The sequence below is a fragment of the Centruroides vittatus genome, unplaced genomic scaffold, assembly GCF_030686945.1.
Source record: "Centruroides vittatus isolate TY-2023 unplaced genomic scaffold, ASM3068694v2 contig_799, whole genome shotgun sequence".
NCBI classification, from domain to species: Eukaryota; Metazoa; Arthropoda; class Arachnida; order Scorpiones; family Buthidae; genus Centruroides; species Centruroides vittatus.
The window spans coordinates 3267978-3289957 of NW_027122516.1; the positions used below are offsets into that span (position 1 = coordinate 3267978).

At 39.8% G+C, this 21980-nt stretch overlaps 1 protein-coding gene across 1 annotated transcript in view; it reads right to left on the reverse strand.

Annotated features, from left to right (window-relative positions):
- Nucleotides 1-7418: 7418 nt before the first annotated feature.
- LOC136981948 (Krueppel-like factor 6) overlaps nt 7419-21980 on the reverse strand; it is a 30598-nt gene continuing 16036 nt past the window's right edge. Inside the window, exons 4-9 of the mRNA XM_067278373.1 lie at nt 15137-15241; nt 14401-14545; nt 11099-11174; nt 10142-10440; nt 9585-9785; nt 7419-9505 (exon numbers count right to left, since the gene is read on the reverse strand). Coding sequence (XP_067134474.1) covers nt 9613-9785; nt 10142-10440; nt 11099-11174; nt 14401-14545; nt 15137-15241 — 798 coding nt within the window. The 3' untranslated portion in view covers nt 7419-9505; nt 9585-9612. The remainder of the gene's footprint in view (nt 9506-9584; nt 9786-10141; nt 10441-11098; nt 11175-14400; nt 14546-15136; nt 15242-21980) is intronic.

A 21980-nucleotide genomic window follows, 5' to 3' on the forward strand; every position in this document is an offset into this window, starting at 1 on the left:
AAGATTTAAAAAGTAAAAAATATTTTGTTATTTTTATGTACGTTTCTTCGCAAAGTTATATTTAATTATAAGTTTCTTTAAAAGTATATTCATACAATTGAAGAATTTTTTTGTACTAGGTATGTATATTCATCACACATTTTGTTTTCCCAAGCAAGTTTTTCTGATAATTTTAATTTTAGCCCTTATATCGTGGCTAGTGATTCAAAAATTTATTTTAAAAAAGTTTTGGCTCAAGACCATATAATGAAAAAGAAAACATTATTAAAAGAGAAAGACCAATGCCTAAGTTAAATATAAATACGTCAACAAAAAATTTCGACATTTTGACGATAAAATTTATGACGAATGACGATTCTTTCGTAAAATTGAAGCAATTTGGAAATCAAAGCGGAATAGAATTTAACATTGGTAGACAATATAAAACAAATATTGAAAATTATAACATATCTATTAATCGTAATTATAATATCTATTAATTTAGATAAGATATGTTTTTTCTCAAAGCGAGAATTGGCATTTAGAGGGCATAGGAAATTTATTGAATCTAATAAGAAAGTTCAATATAATTACCTCTGTTATTTATTAAGTACGTCAGATAATATATTAAAAATACATTTAAAGAAGTATACGGTTTTTACTGGCTTATCGAACAAACGAATACGAACGGGCACTGACGCGCAATTAATTGATTGCCCCTGAAAGTCGGCTTCTTACAGAAACGCAGCTTCCCTATCATCAAATGTCACGGCACGCCACTGCTAAAGAAAAATAAAATCACAAAATAATCTCTGGATTTTTATTATATTGTAATTATATAAATTATTCTATACGAAAAATAATAACTTTTAAAAATTGAAAAATAGCGCCGACCAAAACAGTATACGAAATAAAAATGACTTTATTAGGGCGGTTGCTTGCCGCTCGCCATCCTGCAACAGAACTGTTAAACAGTGCAATTTTATCCCCCACTTATAAAACAGGTCCGCTCGTTCGTTTCGCGACATTTTGAGCGTTTACACTTTTACGAGCTGCCACACCACCACATCAGCGAAAATACAGATACACTTTGAAACTGTGGACGAATGGCTGAGCGATTAAGGTGACAGCTTACTACTTGGGAACCCGGAATCGAGTTCGTCTGGAATTTTCAGGAAAATTTCCGATGAACCACACGTTTGTCGGAAACGTTAGGCCTCGGATGTGGTTCTTCGGAAATATTGGCTGAATTCATATTGTTCCTCACCAACAGGGACGCCGGGCGTCCCTGTTGGTTAGGAACAATATGAATTCAGATGAACAATATGGATTCAGCCATGCCCACAAAGGGGCACGCTCCATTATGGGCATGGCCCAACCCATAATGGGCTTGCTATAAGAGGCCCTTTTAATACCCACAGAGGAAAAGTTTAAAAAAAGCTTACTTTATATACATGGCGTGTCTAAACAGTTCGGTGAATGTTAGCATAAAACAACAAAGCAGAAGATACAGGAAATTTTTCTATTGACCTTTAAAGATTCCTCATGAGATACGGCACAATTTTGACGCCGTTCATAAAGCTTCTAGAAACAGTTGGGAGTCTTGTTTGAGAACATCCTTAAGAACTGCTTTCATACGAGCCTGAATCGCAAAGCCAAACCGCGATCTCTTAATGAACTCTTTCATGCGAGGAAACAAAAACAAGCCCCCAGAAGCAAGATTGCCTTAAACAAGATTTTATGCGTTTCCGTCGCCATTTTCCCCAATTTGATGCAGAACTTCCATGCGACGTTGTTTCATTGCTTCTTTCCTCTCACACAGACTGTGCTCGAACGTCTGCTGCATTAGCCCATTTGCAGCCATTCGTATTCCACGCTAGAAGGTGCTTCTAGACGTGTTCCTGGATGTCTGCGCACATGCCTCACCTTATGGCATGCGTTTCATTCAAGATTTCCTAACATTCACCGAACATTTGGACACAGCATGTAGTTTTATACAGTATTTAATTTTTTACTTAAATTGCAAAAATTTCTCACTTGAGGTATTCTGAGAAAATACTGTCTGACCCAGTGGCGTAACGTGGGAGTCAGCCGCCCGGGGTGGAGGAAAATTTCGCCGCCCCCTTATTTAGGCATCTCAATTTAAAAGACTAAAATATACAGTAATTCTAAAAAACTTTTCGGCAAGAACAATCATTATTATTGTGTATTGTACAGGTTACAAATAAAAAAGTCATGTATACATGTTTTGCAATATAATAATCACATTTATTACAAAAATTTTTATAAGATATTATTATTATTTAATGTGAAATTTTGCCGCCCCCTAAAAGTGCCGCCCGGGGCAGGCCGCCCCTGCCGCCCTCACTACGCTACGCCACTGGTTTGACCGTATTTGTGATTTGCAAATAGCAGTAAATACTACATGTATTTCGCTAGATGGCGCAATTCAAGCGATATCGGCATGTAGTATCGATAAACAGTAGAATCTGGTTAACTCGAAGCCATTTTCTTTCCTCAATCGTTTAGCATAACGTTAGATCAAACGTGCTGGGGGTCACCTTATTTAAACTGACACTTTAATGCAGTGATTCTCAAACTTTTTCGATCCACCGCCCTCTCTGTTCCATAAAGTTATACCCAACGCCCCCCGTGCGAGAGAGGATTGGAAATATTCTTAGGAAAAATTTTCTATGAATCTCCCACTTTGTGCCTTTACCATACATTGTTCTTGACATCTGGAAACCATTAAATGCAATGTTCCCTCTTATCCGTTTGACAGAGGAAAGGGAACTTTTACCTTTGATCATCGTTCAGTACCCTGCCTCCAGCGCCCCCTAGATTTACTCACCGCCCACAAGGGGGCGTTATCGCCCACTTTGAGAAACGCTGCTTTAATGGAAGGTAGATTGATCAATACAATGGCCCGTCGGACTTTTATTTGTGGGAATATTTAAAGAATATTGTCTGAACACTGATTATAGAACGTAATTTTGACTTCAGAGAATAACTATACAGTATTTGAAGTCAAATTTACATTCTCTGAAGTCACAGCTACCTTCTCTAAAACTAAAGTTACCTTTTCTGAAGCCAAATTTCTAAATTAGCATCGATTTTAAGCAATGATAATTATTTGAACGGTAATTATTTAGCTTATGATTCAGATTTAGGTTGCATCAATGAAATATTAATTAAATTCTTATTCATAAGTTGTGCAGTTATCAGATAAAAATAAATTGTAGCCTGTATGTGTACGTACTGTAGCATAACAAAAGTAAAGAAACAAATAAACGTTGCACAAAATTCGATTATATTTAATTACAATAACGGCATTCCTGGAAATTAAATTTTGTTGTAATTAAATATAATCAAATTTTACGTAAAGAGAAATATTCATAAATAAACATAATCAATTAATTATTTTTGAAGAATCGATGTGAGGTCGCCTAGTTGCGCTAGAAGTCAGAACGGAAGGTGTTCAACACCCCGACGAAGAAGAAGAACGGATGAGAAATGCCGATTCGTGTTAGGGTGTGATAGACACTGAGTCAGACTCCACTGTTACAAAAAAAATCGTCCCTATTTATTTAAACTCAGAAATGAAGCTTACAGTAATTATATTCTTGGATTTTCAGGCAAAGACTGTAAATCTTCAGTTTCTTTTTTTTTCTAAAGAGAGAGAGTATCCCAACACACTGAAGACACTGAAGGATCTTCAGTGTCTTCTTTAGACTTCTCCGGGGCGTTGTTGTGAGAAAGTCTGTTGAGAAGATGATGATCAGTCCAGTTTGAGTCGAGGATGAAGTAGAGATTTCAGCCAAGGAAGATGCAGCGCTTTGAGAAATCAGAGAGAGAAGCTCTCTGTGTCCTTGAAATCAGAGTTTTTATCATCTTTCCTCATCCCCACTTTTTCATTGGTCGTCACTCGTTAATAAGTACAACGAGATTCGAACCCAGATCGCGGGATGAGTCAAAATCGACATTTAATTCGATCCCAACCGGAGATTGTTGATCTTAGGACCTACATTGTTTAGTTTTCCTTTGTCTAATTTCTGAGAAAAGATATTTTTTTACCCTATTAAATTTAATATGTCCTTTTATGGACGTAAAAATCATATTTTACAATATTAATTAAGAAATTTAGTGGTTTTTAGATTTTAATGTGGTTCCTGGACATTTCCGGAGCCTCACATCCACATCATCGATATATTAATAGGCTCAGGGCCGTGACTAGAGCAATTTGACACCAACTTAAATATGGCGCCTTTTGGATAAGCCTTTCATTGGTCTTCTATAAATTTAAAAATCGTTAAAATAAACATTTTTATTAATATAATGCATATTATATTTCATAATTTAATTCTTTATACTCGTATGCGATAGTTTTCTATGAATTTCTTATGAGTTTTCTATGAATTCGTTTAACAATTTTGGAATTTTGGAACTCCCCCAATCATCTCGGTGCTATGGATAACTCCGCCATTGTCTTTCCACGCTTCAGCTTTTTCTTAAACAGGCAAATTTTCTTAAAGTACAAATGTTTGAAAGGGTTGACAGGCAAAATTCACTTTTGCTTCATACAGTCTTAACTTAATTAAAGTAGAAGTCGCTAAACTGTTTTAACAGATGAAACTAAGCAGCTTTTTTAAAAAAATTTTTCCGCCCTGTGGGCACTAAAATGGCCTCTTTAGCAAGCCCATTATAGGTTTGGTCAGGCCCACAATGGGGCGGCCGGGTGGTGAGGGACGGGACCCGACACATCCGGACAAACATACCCCGAAAAATTCCTGGGGATTATTCGATCCGTCGGGATTCGATCCTGGGTCTCCCATAGCTGTAAACTGCCATCCGGCTGTCAATAGTAAGCAGCTTCAGCAAGCAAGTACTATACGGACGGCCGGATGGCCGAGCGGTCAAGGTGGCAGTCTACCGCTCTGGGGGACCCGGGATCGAATCCGAACGAGTCGAATAATCCCCAGGAATTTTTCGGGGGCTGGTCCGTTCGGATATGTCGGGCCCCGTCCCTTACCACCCGGTCGCCCCATTGTGGGCCTGGCCGAACCCATAATGGGCCGTCTATAAGAGGCCCTCTTAGTGCCCACAGGGCGGAAAGAGTTAAAAAAAAAAGTACTATATAATACAATACAAATTAATATATTATTTGAATAAATTAATGTTTTTTCGATTATTGTAACAGATATAATCAATAATTATTATTTTTAAGACGAAATTTTATAATAATATAATCAAATTGCCACTAGATGCTAGATGGCGCCGTAAGCGATGTTTCTCCTTGTAGCGCCATCTAACAATAAATAATAATAACGTCATTTGATGTTATTTTATAATTTTATTTACTTAAGAAAATTATTAAATGAATAAAAACAACAAATTTGTTGTCAAATTAAATATTTATTTTATATAATTAATACACGAATACATAATTAAGCATCTGAACAGTTTGGTTTCCTTCTAAATTCTTTACTGGCTTCGATTGCCCAGGCGATGCATCCTATTATAAAAACTAAAAATCCGACAATCAATAAACCAATTCCAGCCGATAAAAGACATTTGGCGACAACGTTATCGGGAAGAGCATGTAAAGATCCTACTGACATGATCGTTCCGATTAGAGCAACGTGCAATCCCATAACGCTAACGGGTTGAAAAGTTGCCATTTTTTTTTTTTTTTTTTTTTTTTAATTTCCTAAAATGTTTTAATATAAATTTTCATCGTTAAATGTATATAAAATAATTCTTTTAAAACAAATAAATAAATAAATTTTTAAAAATATAAATTACGTAGATACCGTCGCCATCTAGCGTTAAAATTTAAATTTTTTTTAAAGTACACGTTTAAAATAAATAAAAAATAATAATAATTAAAAAAATTCGATTGATTATATTAAGATTATTTCTTATAGATAAGATTTACTCCGTAATTCTTGATAATATTGATATAAGATAAACTTACTTTTCCAATCACTATATCATTTCTGGAAATTGTAACCTTTCCTTTTCCGTTTCATGAATTTAATGAGGAACTGACGCAGTAATTTTTAGTATGAATAATAAATTAATAATAATAATAATAAATTTAAACTCTGAATTTCACTTTCATTTACTCAAAAAGAATGATTTATTTATTAAATTTTATATATCGAAAAAATATATACATCGTAAATATATTTATTCCTAATAAAATTTCACTCATTTTATTGACAGCAGATGGCGCCACATTAAAATATCTTATTACATTTTAATGTTAATAATAATATTTACTTATTATTATTATTTTAAAAACATATCTAAAAAACTTTCTATTTTTGTAACTATTTTTGAAATTTTTCAAATTAATATTTTTACACGAGTTTTAGATTAATTTATAGTTTTGAAAAACGTGAATAGATGGCACTGCTAAGCACTAAACAATTTAACATTTGTATTTATTGTACGAAAAGATATGCATTTGTGGTAAATTTATATTACAAATTTAATAATTATAAAATATTTTAAATTTATATTATTAATATACGAAAAAACAGATATTTCGCCCCAAAATTCCTTATGACGTTCATTTAAAAATCGCCCAAAAAAATCACAAAATTCAAATCCCGCCCATGAAAATAGCGTATTATTGTTACTTCCCATACAGAATTTCGAAATCTTTAAAAAAGAAAAAAAAATTAAAAATAATTAACATAAATTGTATTGTTAACGTTACTTATCTCACAGATTTCTACGGCCAACAATGCTTGGAATTACCAGAAATTGAGAAACTAGGCGGCTATTCTTTTCCGTCATTTTGAATCATAAACTATCAATTAAATAGACTTTTCATTGTTTTAAGCGTACATCAAGTGATTCAACCAACCATAACACTTTCGCCTACCATCTATTGTCTATAGAAGACTTTTTCTCATCCATAATAGTCGGATATTTCCGTCGGGCAATGTGTCAATAATGGACTCCTCCGTGTATTAGCGGGTAAGCGTGAGATCCACGTACGACCCTACCGAATCTTTAATTCCGAATATCAGTCCTAACAATACTTTTCCTTCTCCCTGGCCAGATGGGTGGCAATTTTTTTGTTGTTCGCTGGTTTATAATACAATCGATAAGTATAATCGGAATAAATTGCACTCGAAAAAGAGTCAAGTGATCGATTCACCAACGGGTCATTTGAAATCAATGAGGAATTTTTCGATTTATTTATCTAATCGGCGATTCGATGCCCGAATTTAATTCTTTTCCCAATTCGAGTGTCGAATTTAAATATTTCCTTATATATATATATATATATATATAAAAGGTAAAATAGTGCTTCAACGCGCCACACGGATTGCCGATCTTTCTGCATTCAAACCGGGATCTTCAGCAGCAGAACTTTGCCCAGCTAGGGAACGACTTAAAACAAGAAGAAATGGCCATACCAGAAATTATATTTATCACGTGTTTTTTTATTTTCTTTATATTTTACATGAAGTACAAAATATATATACTAGGTTGTGTATAACTTAATTTTTTTTTTTCCTCATTCAAATTTTCTCCTGTGTGAGACAGAGAAAAAAAAAAGGGAGAGAGAAAAGAGAAAGAGAGAGAGAACGTCAAACCTAACAACCAAACCCCCCAAAAAGTGATTGGCGACGTATACAAAAATTGTCACACCAAAAAAAAAAGTGATCCGTGGGAATGTGCCAAGTCTGGGTGGGGGGCCGGGAGTCACGAGAAGGGGGCTTGAGCGTTTTTTTTCTTCTTCTTCGTCTTCTACCGTCCATTTAGTGTCTCTGGTTCCAAAAAATAATAATTAAAAAAAAAAAAATTGGAACCGTCGTCATATGGAGGGGGGGGGTCTCTTGAACTTTGGATATCTATTAATGCCCGATTTTTTTTCTTCCTTCTAAAAGATGCGGACTAGGTGATGATGCGACCTGCGTCATGTTCTGTATACCGGTGTTCAGCTTTTTAACACCAATGGAAATAAAATAAAACACAAACAAAGAGAGGGGGAGTTCGATAATGCCCGCTGCAATATGTCCACTCTGAATACTGCTTTAAATAATGAAGGCACCGAGGGATACCAATACGTCAAGAACGTGTAAAATGTATGTACTTGCGTGTTTTGTGTAATAGTATAGTATATAGTATAGTATAGTAGTAGTAGTAGTAGTTGGCACATGTATATCCCGAAAGATATCCTCTATATTTTTGTTTAATAATTTCTTTTTCTTTAAAAAAAAATTCGGATTGGCAAGTCTCCATAGAGGTTATCATCTTTACGGGAGGTTAAAAACTGGGGGGTAAATCCTAGGGTCATAGTATTTTTTTTTGTATTTTTTTAATAAATTTTTCGTATAAACCTTGAGCAAAAAGGTGCACCCGAAAGGAGGCATATATTCATATATTTATATATAATATATATATGTATATATAATCTTTATTTAAATTTTGTTTCACCGTCGTATGTGGAAATTGTCCAAAAAAAAAATTACGATGGAATGTCCCGTAGTAAAGAGGACCGTTGTGGTATAGGGGTTTACGGGGGAATTCGGGAAGATATAAACTATACAATACAATAATAAACTGGCCTTTGTTAATGATGCCGTTAATCGAATTTGTATTTTGTTTTAAATCATCATTTCGATTTGTCGTCAATAATCAATAATAACGATACCATACTCGCGTTCAAAAATAATAATAATTAATAATAATAATAATTAATAATATAATAATAATAATAATGAGGCTGTCTAGCCTGCGTCATTTGTAATTAAATGGAGGAAAGGAGGGGGACGTCGTTGATTGGATGTATTGTACTAGAACGAAATAAATCAGGCCCGCTGACTTCAAATTTCGGCCCCATCTATACAGGGCTCGTCCAGTTTGCGTATCAGTAAACAATCCCCCTGTACGATGTTCTAGTACGAGATCCGAATACTTTGTATCGTGTGTATGTGTGTGTGTGTTTTTTTTGTTCCCCCCTAAAACATTCCTCCGTCCATACAAAAATAAGGAATTAGCGAGTAACGACGGGGGAGGAAAAAAATAAAAATAATGATAATAAATGATGAAAAATCGTGTAAAACTGGCCGAATGGTCTGAAATTTCCCTCGTGTTCTTGAGGGAAATGGTCGTTAACGTATACAAACACTTTAAACCACAGAAAACAAAAAAGGGGATGTTTTAAGATGCATTTCTGTAGCATCTCGTCTTAGGAAGCCCATGGAGAACGGGGTGATGAAGTAACAATTCGAAGGGACGAAGATAACTTTCCCTGTTGACAGGGTCGTTCTTTCTTTTTTTTTTTGTCCTTTTGTGTATTTTTTTTTATATTTGAACTCTGACCCGACGCCTCATATCGTGGGCCGAAGTCACCGTCGTCGAGCTTTCTTTTCCTGCCAGGATGCACGGCATCGTCTTATTTTTTGTTTTTGTTGTTGTTATTATTGTTTTTTATTCGTGTTAAACTTTACTAGGCCTACTGACCGTGTGCTTGGCCAGACGTCGAATGTACATGTACTCAAACCTGGAAGAGGAAAAAAAAGGAGGGTGTGTCAGAGGAAACCGTGGGTGGACGAGGATACGATTTGCAGAAATGTACTTACGTTCAACATGGCAGCCGCCTTTTGTTTTTTAGTGTCGTTTCATGTGCAGGGACAGGTGATCGGAACGGGAAAACGAACGCTGACACAACTGGCACTTGAACGGTTTCTGACCCGTGTGCTTCCGATAATGACGGGTCAGTTCGTCTGACCGGGCGAATTTCCAGGTGCAACCCTCCCACGTGCAGGTGTAAGGTTTTTCACCTGAAAACAGATAACAAAAGAACGTGAATAATAACATCGCGCGGGGTGGTCGCGGTGTCGCCATCTACCGTAAAAAAACAAAAGAAATTGAAATTAGGGTGGGATTCTTGCGGCCGTCACTTCCGGGAGAAGGCTGCACGGACGAAATTTCGTTCGTGATTTGCGTCGGGCCCGCTGGCGAAACGGCGAAATTAGGAATTTCAATTTGTCGGTTCATAGGTCGAACGGGACCGGATGTATTGGCCAAAGGCGTCGCGATGTTTTTTGGCGACAATTGGAAAGTCACGAAAGGCGTGAGACCGAGAGGAATAAACCAGTTACGTAATAATTTCGGGGAGGTACCGTACGGAGCTTACCCGTGTGCGTCCTCTTGTGAGCTTTTAGGTGAGAACTCTTGGTGTAGACCTTGTCACAGCCTTCGAAATCACACTTGTGCACTTTCCGCCTCCTCAGACTGTCCGAGTATACGTCTGAAGGTGATAAGCTACAGCTGACCAGTCCCGCGTTACCATTCGTTAGACCTGAACATGTCACTACCATAGATGGTGACTGGGTGACCGCCACTCTTCCGTGTCCCATAATGCCATTATGGAGCGATCCGTTGACCGAAGTGACCGCAGACGACGCTCTCTGATGTAACTGTTGACTCATGGCTCTCTGCAAGATCAAAAATACACCACATATATTAAAAATGGCGGCACACTATCCTGGAATTAATAATTGCAAAGGGTCGAGAGATCATCCCGATCCGGTCTGCCAAGTGCCATTAATTAAAATGGCAGATAAAAAAATGGGGGAACGATCATGTACTCTATACGTCGTGATTGGAGGAACGGTGCCGTACTCTTACAACAGGAGAAGGTTATTTATAACTGTGGGAACCATTCGGATGGAGTAAATGGCTCGACTCGCACCGCTACACCCACATCTCTTCATAACAACTACGATGATGCGGGGGAGTACAAGTAGGACAAAACGAGCGCGGAGGTGCGGCTCCGTCTCCCGCCAACAGGAAGTGGGTCAGGTGTTTTCCACGCGCGCGCATTTTGTATAATGAAGCCACACTTCCGAGCCAAACCAGAGGAGATGCCACCGGTTGAAGGTCCGAGACCCGGATCCGTTTTGGCACGATATTGAGAGTTGGCTTCCTTGACCCCAACCGTGACGCAGACGTGACCCCACCTTCGTCCTTCTCCAACCGGATCGGAGGCACCCGATCGGGTCCCTAATACGAGTATACTTCAGTAAGCTGGCGTCTCATCTATTTACTGCTAGATGCTACCGAAATTAATGATGCAAAAAAGGCTACTTACAGCGATGCTTCCTTTATCCTCTGCAGCGACAGGAAGGTTGTGGTTGTCGTCTTGTTATTACTGTCCGAGATACCATCTAAACAAAGACAAAAAAAATACAATAATTACTTCCGTCATTCAAACATTGTAACGCGACAGAAACTGAAAATGAATAATTTCTCTTCCGTGTCAGTTCATACGACCGCTGCGTGCAATCGAATTGCATCCCCCTAATTTTCTTTGCTTCTAGATCATCTGCATACGATAACGGACGCCATTTTAATTGATCAATTCGCTTTATTTACGTTGTAAGTTAGAAAAAAACCGCAAAAACAAAGTAGAAGACAAGATAAGAGATTATGTAAGATAGGTTTATTAATAAAAGAAGAAAAAAAAAGATGGCGGAACCAGAAGAAAAACAGAACTCAAAAATGACAATCTAGTATAATTAAAATTCATGAAGATTTGCTAAAAGAAAGAATAGATTTCACTGCGGGATTCGTGGAAATTTGCAGCCAAAGTAAATGCGATAAGAAACAAAATGGCTGCTGGATACAATGTCAGGTATGTTAATTCTTTTAAAACACGAAAATCGCAGGCAATCCAGGCCACGGGAAAACACTGGAAGAAAGTGTAACAACGAAGAAGTATAAATGAACTACAGACGAATACACACGTCTTAATAATTTATGAACGATCGCTAGGTTTTCGTCTTATAGATTATAATTTAATTATCTTACTTAACGAACAAAGATGGAAAATGTCAAAAAATTCAGCAAGAATTAGAGAGATAACGTGAAATTGTAACGACGAGACAACAGAAGTAGAAACACGGCAACGTGTAAGAAAAATACGAAAATGGAGGATAGAAAGAATAGCAGGTAGCCAGAACACGTGTTGCCAGGAATGACAGCAAAATTAATCGATGATGCAACCGTCGCAAGTTTTAAATTAGTTTGAAACCTCGGGCTATGCAATAAATGAACGCACACAAAAACCCTTCTATAACATCGAAGTATATATATATATATATATATATATATATATATATTAAATCACAGATATACAAACACGACTTAAGTAGCAATTCGCGAAGGATGTTCACTTCCTGCTTTTTGTCAGAGTGAATAGGAACAGAAGAATAAATAACGCCGAGTAGAAGCTTCCTGTTGGTCGCCAGCATTATCATTATGCAATACAAAACCCCCGAGCGAAGCGGATTGCGGGAGATTTCTGGCAAAAAGAGAACGCCATTGCGATCTTCGGATATGGAGGTTAGAGCATTAGAACAACAGATGGAGGACGTCACACACGCCCCATTCAGATAACGATCGAAGTTGAGGTGATGCCGGCCGCAACGCAACCCATTAGTGGTCGAACGGCGACCCGAAATGGATTGGGTTATCGCGTAAGAGATCGCTACCAACGAAAGCATCAAATTAGTTTTTCCACTCCGCCCATTGCCGTTTACTGCCATCTGGAATGGAGCCAATTTCGGGCGGATGTCATCCGCCAAGCGAGAAAGAGAGGAAAAAGCACTCTCCAAGAAGGGAATTACCCCCAACTCCGGTGTCCTTGTTATACATAGCTTCCGTCTTAGCTTCGGAAATCCCTCCGCTCGGATGCCAGATCAAGGAGAACCCGATTTTTTGGGGGAGATCTTTCCCGAACGCCTTGAAGTTGCGGATAAATCACACCATTAATTTAATCCAACGTGACATTACACCGAGCCTAAAAGGCACTCGAATCCTGTTTTGGGCTTTCCTGCTTCGGGGCGTTTCGGGTCATCGACACGCGGGGTAGCCCGCTGGGGGGTTCGAGGAGCCCGACCTCGACACCTCCGACCCCAAAACCGTGACTTACCGACTGCTAGAAAGCCCGAGGGTGAAGAATCCCCGCGGACATCGTGTCGCGCTGTGAAAACCGGCGGGTCACACACGTACCACCAGTTGGGCCGGTCCGTGCAAGGCACGTCTGCCTGGCAACGTTCGAAATTCGATATATAGGAGGGCGCAGAATCAATTCGTTACCGTAACGCCTCTCTGGATACAAAAAAAAATAAGTAACTGCACGACGTAATTCCATATCAGAACCAAAAAAGTGCAATTGATAAGATGCCACTTTCGTCCTCCTGAAAGACCCGGTTTTCTGATTGCGAAAAAAATCCTCATTGGCGGGGAAATTATAATACTTTCGATATTAATGATGATCTAATACCTGTCTAGTTATCTTGACAGGAACAAAGCGTATCGTGAGATAAGTGACAGAGCGAAATAAACCTAGAAGTACCCGTTTTTTTTCCCTTTGTAGTTTACTTCTTTCCCTCCTCCATTTTCTCTCCAAGCGGCATTAGCGTATCTTGATGGGTTTTTGCAAACTACAAAATCATTATATATCTTTTTTCCCTCCCTTTTATTATTAAGTAATATTGGTAAAACCGAATTGCTCAGATAGGATCGTGCTGGAGAGGAAGCTTCGAAAACCCCCATATCAGGACTATAAAAGGTTGCAACTTAACATGGGCTGTAACGAAAGAGGAAAAACTACTATCTGCCCGGTGTCCCTGACCGGGTTAAGAAACTAATAACTCACGATCATATTTAATTTTCGAACAGATAAGCAAGGCTTTAAAGGCAGAGGATTAAAAAAAAACAAAAAATGGTGCTCTATCGCGTGTAATCCAAGAGTCACTAAATCAAATTACTGATAAAATGCTCGAGGGAGGTCAGCGCGTATTCGAATTGAATATCATAACCACCGAAATCACACTAGCATGTAACAGCGTTACGTCCTGCACGGGAATTTAAAGAGAAAAGGGGGAGAGGGAAGAAAAAAAAACTCTGAATGTGGTTGCATGTACGGGTTAGAGCCAAAAAACCGGCCCTTTGGGCGCTACTTTAATTGCTAACAACGCAATAAACCCGTCTTAAAACACGAGTGGCCGGTCATAAAGCACGTTGTCCACATGTCACGCGGCCATGCGAGAGACGAGTGGAGAATCGTGGTTGATCTCACCTCACCCACTCACCGGTTTTTCCTCAGGGCCGAGTGGTTGGTTAAAAGGGGTTAGACGTCGCTCGTACGCCATAAATCTCCGGTGCCAACGCACCACCCGCAGGGGGGTGTCGTGTCACCCAACGGTCGTGATTGCCTTACCCGTGAAAATGACTAGTCGTGAAGGTACCGAATGCCGACGGTATTGCACGCCCAGGAATTTTCACCCCCGTCACGCGAAGAAACGTGACAAATGGGACGCGCGTCCCGTCACGATCCACCCCCTCGCGTAGTTGGCGCACCCGGCACCAGATGGCGCCCTTACCTACCTGCGGTTTTGTTAAGTCGTAAATCGATGCAGCTGGCAGTGTCTGGAGAGGACGGAGGAGAGGGGGCTGGAGACGAATCCGCAGACGACCTGCTTTTGTTGACGGAAAGATCGACTGGTTCCATTTGCGTCGGGGGACATTCAGCCTGAATAAAGAACCCATGTCATAAGTCAGTTCACTACTACACCAGTACCGTAGGAAAAGACAGAAATTTTCATAGTATTTTTCCTGGTACCATAAGCACATTAAAAATTAGTCGAATCGATATATAATTCGTGGGGGGGCCCAATGTGTTTGGGCGAAGTATATACCGATGTTTGCCAAGAGGGCGTCGTGTCTGTCTTTCTTATCGTCGGGCCATTTGTCAAAGGCGTGGCACCTGGTCCTATGTACACAACCCGGTCGGTACCGCGGCAAAGAATACAATTTTTGCAAATCGCCGTTGATGGTTGGTATCTATTTACGGTCAACTATCGACCTTTGTGCCCGCCTGGCGGATTGAGGGTGTTGCTATAAATACTCCACCTAGTGAAAAGGGGAGAGTTGCCTTTCGAGCCAAACATCTGTCGAGATAATGGCGTCGTGTTGACACAGTGACAGGGTGTGACCGAAGATGAATATGGGAAAAAGGGGGATCCCGTTTATACTTCGACCAAACAATTGCCGGATATTTTAAACGCCTATGATATCAGGAAATTATATATATATATAAAAGATGTGGGCTTATAATACCTACCTCCTCCGAACTCATAGTATGTTGCATGGGCAGAGGCGAGTAGCGTGGAACTGGTACCAGGGTAGCCAGGGTTGGTGACAAACGGCTGTGCACCGTGCCTTCGCGCTGCAACAAGAAAATTCTTTTTTTAATAATAAAAACACACACACACACACACACAAACACACACTAAAGCGCTGCTGAAATATTACGAGCTACCTCTAAGAGGCAATGATTATAAAGGATTTCCATTTTGCTGGCTGAATTTTGAATCTTGTGTTTTTATAATTATACAAGAATGTCTCACGCATGATAAAATCCCGAAGAGGGAGCAAACAAGACATTTCCGATTACATGTCAGACATGAAAGTTGAAAGAAATGTACATCAACAGGCAGACAAAACACGTTTTTGGAAGCGCATACTTCCTGTTTGCAAGAATTTCTATCATAGACCACGGCAATTGTCATGTCCGATTGTCTACGGATTCGGGTTCGAATACCTCGTCCCCTCTTTTTTTTCAATTTAGGAAATTAGTAAGGGGAGGGCTGGATGACGTAAGAAACATCGTGCCAACCGCGGGAATGCCGCATCAAATCTTGGTTACGTCGGTTTGTCAGAACTGAATGAAGTCGGTAAAAAAAACCCACAAAAGAATGGTTTTGCTGTCCTCAGATGACCGATTCTGTGCTGTCTTGTGTCGTTCGTCGCCATTTTTTTGTGTTTTGCGGGCGTTTTACGCTTGGTCGGACGAGTCAACGACATTGCAAGGATGTGAATCATTGACGCGACCTCAAACCGAACGTTTCAAAAACTGGCTTCGATTTTGGAAGCGTGTCCAAGCTGAACGTACTCAAAATATCCGTTTTTCCGTTTAACGGAGTTCATATCAGTGATGCGAAGTTTTTCCTTTAAAAAAAACAAACAAACAAAAATACGCCTGATCATTAAAAAAAAATAAACTGAGACTCACGAAGACCTGAACAGAGGGATATCACGCCTGAGGTTACACAAGAATTGCAGCGTGCCGTACATCCGAACATAAGACACGGAGTGGCTCATCCTCTATCAAAATGGCCACAGGACGAGTGTTTTTAACTGCAGAAAAACACCTCCTAACGTTGCCCAGTATGCAATTTAAAGAACTCCAAAAATAGCAATATATTTCACAAATCCCCCCCCCGATTCTAACGGATATTGACTACCAACCGATAGAGGTCATTGACTCTAGAAAAACGCCGACTTTTCACATCATTTGACATACCCGGATGAGAATTTCCTCGAAAACCCAAGCGATTTTCCTGGAGAACGTAAGAAAAATCAACTTGAAAAAATAAAATATGCCAATACAACAGAAGGAGCAAAGAAACCGGGTATTAATCTATTAGTATCATCTTCACCTTTTAATCCTACTACGCCAGGAAGTCAGTCAAAGACAGGAATAAGAAGAGAAAAAAACCTACGTTCGACAACCATTAATTAGCAATTGCCTAAATTCCGGTCTGGAAGGTGGGAGCTTTCACGAATCAGCTGCGTGATCCTCCTCCCCCCTTCTTCAGTCCCGTCGTCTAAAAGAGGGAGGAGATGGTACAGCACGTTGGATCAAGAGGTCACCTAAGCCCCCTCCGAGTTGTTCCGGGGCAAGTCAGGAAGGAGCCGCCTGGCGGGTCATTTTCTGAACCGTCACGAGTTCGGTCCCTCCACGTATATTTTTATTTTTCCGCTTCGCGTGCCACTTGCGCTTTTTCAAGACGTCTTGCATGCGCTCGAATATCATCCCTCGAGGGTGGGCGGATCGATCGGAGAATCGAAATTTCGCCCTACGTCACTAACTCCGGAGTCTATCCTACCTTCTGTCGAACGCTCGGCCGGTCCGGTAACAAGAGGGGGAGTGACATCATCATAAATAACGCGGAGATAAGGGATTCTAAACTTCCTCATCTTGTCGTAGCAGCTGGCCTGCCAAGCAACGTGGCACCGCCTCTCCATCTAAATCTTCAGCTACTAAGCAAATATCGCATTCGTCAAAAATGTAGTTCAAAGTTCAGGCCGACTTCTCGTTCTGAAAACGAGCACATTTTAAACGACGGTGAGGGCAATTTCGGGACGGGGAAACGTCGACCCTCCCCCTCTTTCCCTTTCTTGTTTTTCTTTTCCGGCTTTTAAAGGGCAAAGTTTAAGATAATTCACTTTTTTTTTTCTGGCAGAGAATGCGAACAGAAATTGGGAGACCGCAGAATGAGTCAGATATAGCGATTGTGACTCACAGTACACGCGACAGCCGTGTCCCCGTCGGGGGTTATGGGTCATAGACAACACCTGCCTATCCCCCACAGTGCGATTTGGTCGTAGACAGTACGACATCCTTACACCCATATGGTGGCTACTAAACCCGCATACAGACCTCCATTTTTTCCTCCCCTTTTAAATTTAAATCGTCCCTCCTTAAAGCGAAATTCGGTGCCCGAAATTTTGTGGCTCTCGCGTCTATTGTTGCATCTTCTGCTGGGAGTTTCACCCTCGAACGTAATTGAAATTCCTTCCGCAGATCGGGCATTTTGCTTGTATGAGGAACCGCTCTAAGAATAGAACTCCCCCTTGTTTTTTTGGGGGGGGCTCTTTTTCTTCCGGGAGGTCACTGCACAAGAATCACGCGTTGTGCATTGATTGGAAGAGAGGAAGGACGGAAATATTTTGATAAAAACCGGGAGCAGAAAAGCACGGAAGCTTACAATCAGCTCTTCGCAGCCAACCAAAAAGAAAAGAGGAGGGGGAATGGAGGGAGGGAGGAAATGGCTCGATACGGTTCCAGTGCAGAAATCCTTATTTTGTAATTAGCGAAAGCTTACATTTCGATAGCCTTATCTTTTAGGGATTTTCGTAAGAGAAACTTTTCCAAAGATGACGTTTGACCAGACAGGCCAAGGACGAGCAGAAGATTAAAAAAAAGAAAACAAGTCGGTTTGTTTTCAATAAATCTAAACGAGTTTACCTGCGATTCCGTAATACACAACGAGGCACGGGGAGGACGAGTGATTAGGTTGATTCTCAAACCCTATCATCATGGTTGGAGGCGAAGGAGTACCTCATTTTTCTTTCAATCGCGTTTCGCAAAACGCCATTCAAATGAGGCATCCGTCACGCTTTTCGTTCTAGTTCGTGATCGATGACGACCTTTGTCACGAATTTTATCACGGACTTCCAGTGCGTGTTTCGGTGATAACTGATTCGGTGACCTAGATGGGTATCTACTAGATCGATATGGGGAGCTGCTTATATAATTTGTGGTACTTTACCCGTTTGCGCAATACCGGGAGGTGATTTCTGTTTACAAACACTACCAAGTGGACAATTTTCTTCCGCTGTAAACAGGTTGGAATCTGTAAACCACCAATTAAGATCCCCACTGATCGCTTCTTTGTGTACTGACCACAATCGAGTGAAATCGAGTTTAAAATTTGATCTTTCTCGAGGACCAGTCTGCGGTTTATTATTTATTAAAAAATGGCTTATAAATTGCATGAAATTCTCCACGTATTGCATGCAATTAATGTACTTCTCTACGAGCGGATTTATAATTTAATAAAATCCAGAGGGTGTACTCGTCAAAATCTCGATAATTCCATATATCAACTCCATTAAAAATTTACGATATAAAAAGATATTGAAGATGTTAAAACAATTACAGATGGTTTATATTGTGTGGATATTTGTCAGGATATCCTAGCCCTTATCAAGAATTACAAAGTACACATTCAAGGACTTCCTGATGTAAGAATCGGATATAATGTTTAATAGAGGATTCTCCTCAAAAAAACTGTAAAGACCATTCGAAGAAAATCTAAAATGTCATTCGATGTTCCTCCATTGTTTATAAATACACACAGGGTGGTTCCTCCCTACCTATAATCGAGGCGAACTTTGTTTCAGGAAGTCCACGGATCGTACGCAATGCCCCAGACAAATTTATCCGTAAAAATTTTTAAAAAAAGGATCCATGCTAAAATCTGCAATCATTTGCTTCGCATGGTTACCTTCGATCATCATTCAAAAAAGGGCATACGCACCATAAAAATAATAAAAGTTAAAAATTCAAGTTTAAATTCTTTTCACGCGTGAATTCTGGATATTGGTTCGACCCTGTTTAATACGAATTGATGGATCAAATTCTAGAATTTTTGGCTCTAGAAATCCATCACAATATGTACTGTAAGCTACATGGAAGAGAAGTTAGATGATCCGAATTGTGTGGAGTTTAAATTTCCTCCTCACACGCGCGGGTCAAGGAAGGATTTACGCAAGCGATCCTCCTCCTCCTCAGCTGGATATTTAATTTAAAATATATAAATAAATACGTACCGTAAACATCCAGGAATCCAAATCGATTGTTTAAGCTGAAAAATAAGGAAGTGCATCCGAGCAGGTGTAAACACAACACATGACACAAACTGTATCCAAGTCGATCTGCTTTGCACTAAAGATAGAACATTCGCGTTGAGTAGATAGAATCAAGTGTAACGTCTAAGGACGGAGAGTGCAGGAAAAGTATGTTGGACGGAATGGGAGCCACTGACTGACTGCCACACGTGGGAGTATCGAAGTGTGCCAGATTTCTCCATGCAACTCGGTAGGGGGAGGGACGGATGAACACGCGCTCTGGGAGTGGACGGGACAAGTCCATTGTCTTCGCGCCCGTCATTTGCATAGCGTGAACTTACCATACCACGGTAGGGGTGGCAGGTAGAAATGGAGGAGGAGTTGGGCCAAGTGGAGCCTGGGAACTGGGCCCGGGTCTCTGGAGAAGGAAGATAGCACTTTATTATCACCTGCGAACTTACAGGGGGAGGATTAAAGGCTGATCCGAATTATGACTCGGTGCCGTTGTGTGGGAAGAAGAGAGGGTGAACTCTGCTAGTCGGGTCGTATAATCTCGTTCACTCAATTATGTATTTTGGCTGCCGCTAGGTGGTGTTTTATCGTAACTTTCCGCGTGTAATTTACGCAGCTTTTCGTAACTTCCAAACAAAAGGGGGTCGCTTATACTGAATAGCTCGGTGGGATGTTCTGACTTTGTTTATCTCCCCCTTCAATCTCCCAGACGAGATATAATCAAACAATTTCGTTAATGCGATTAATAACCAGGGAACATGACTTTTAACGGCCGTACTCTTCTTCCGGCTTCGCATTGACCTTTCGCAACCAACTTTATAATTAAAATTAAGTCATTAATAAAACTTCGGTACGGTCATCGGTCTTATATATAAATATAACTATCGATAACGTAAAGCGTTATAAGCGGGAAAGTGGCCATAATAGCATTTAATACACCCCATTCTACAAAAAGATATATATGATCCGCCCGTCTTTCTACAGCATTGTATATAAAATGGGTGGATCGGTTGCGTAAAAAGATTTACGCAATTAATCCGCCCATTATCGGTAACATAGTCGGAATATCTATTACTCCTCTAAACATACGTTTGGGATGAAAAATAAAGCCAATTCGGGCTTACGCAATCGACCAAGCACGTGTTTGATCCTTACCCATTACTTTAAAAACAGTTTCTCATCATGTCTATTACCCGATAACAATGCAAAATGGTGACTAGATCATGTCTATTATCCATCTAACAATACAAAAATGATAGCAGATCTGGTTCCTGCCGATTTTACGACGATAATAAACAATACAGGTCTGTGTAAAACTGCGAACATTCTTCATAAAAATGTCTTGTGTCAACCGCTCCGATGATTGCCCTACTAAGTCGGTTCAAACTTTTTTTTTTCTTCTTCTTCTTCTGTTGCGATTCCTCCCACTTAGCAAAAATGAATATCCTTAACTAGACCATACATTAAATGCCGCGAATATGTTTAAAAGTTCGTTCACTCCTTAAGGACACTTTCCAGGATATCAAAACAAGCCCGATACAAACCGATCATTCTCTTAAATGTTATATCTCCGACTTAATATTTTCCCACATGATTTTCCTGTTCTTCCAGATGGATTAGATTACAGTGTATGCGAAATGAGCTCTGTACCATTTTGATATACGACTGTCCACCTTTGAACCAAATATAACCCTTAAGACATCATTACGTGTAGACCTCCTCAGTACAAGGGATGCTAAAAACTTACAACAAGCATAACTACCTCCTGTGATATGACTCTCAAGGTATTCCCACGAATATTTGTCGATGTCCATCACCGAGATAGTTCTAGGTGTGCCCTCTGACCATTCTAACCTCCTCTACACCTGAAAAGTCCCTCCGTTGGGCCATTGACCCGCGGGCAGAGTGTTACGCTCGGGGCTAAAACGAAAGTGTAGTGCACCTGCTTTCACCCTTTCATAATCAGAAATTTCAGGGGTTAAGCTTAATAAGGTGGAAGGTCTTTGCGAGAGGGGATGGAAAGGAAAGGAAAAAAAAATTTCTAATCAAGCCAAACAAATTGAAATCGTTTCGTACGTTGTACGAGCGAACAGTATCGCTTCATTAAAATCCCACAAAATCATTACGGTGCAATAAGTCGCTTGATAATTATGCATGCACAGCAGGTAGCGAACCCGCGACCTGTCGACATGGTAGTTGCTGATTAACTACTTTGCAAGAATCTGATTATCAATGTTTTGTTGTAAGAATGTCAAAAGGAGTCATGAATCGGGAAAATGAATATGCGAACTGTGAACCGAGAATCAATTTCGGGCGACCTTACAACTCCGAAATTAAAATGCAATTTGCATTTTATTCAATACTCGAATCCAAACCAATTAAAATAAATATCAGAATTTGATGTTAATGATTTATCATAAGCGTTTAAAAGACTTTTAAAAAAGGGAAAAAAGCAAACGGAAGTCCAAGAGATGATT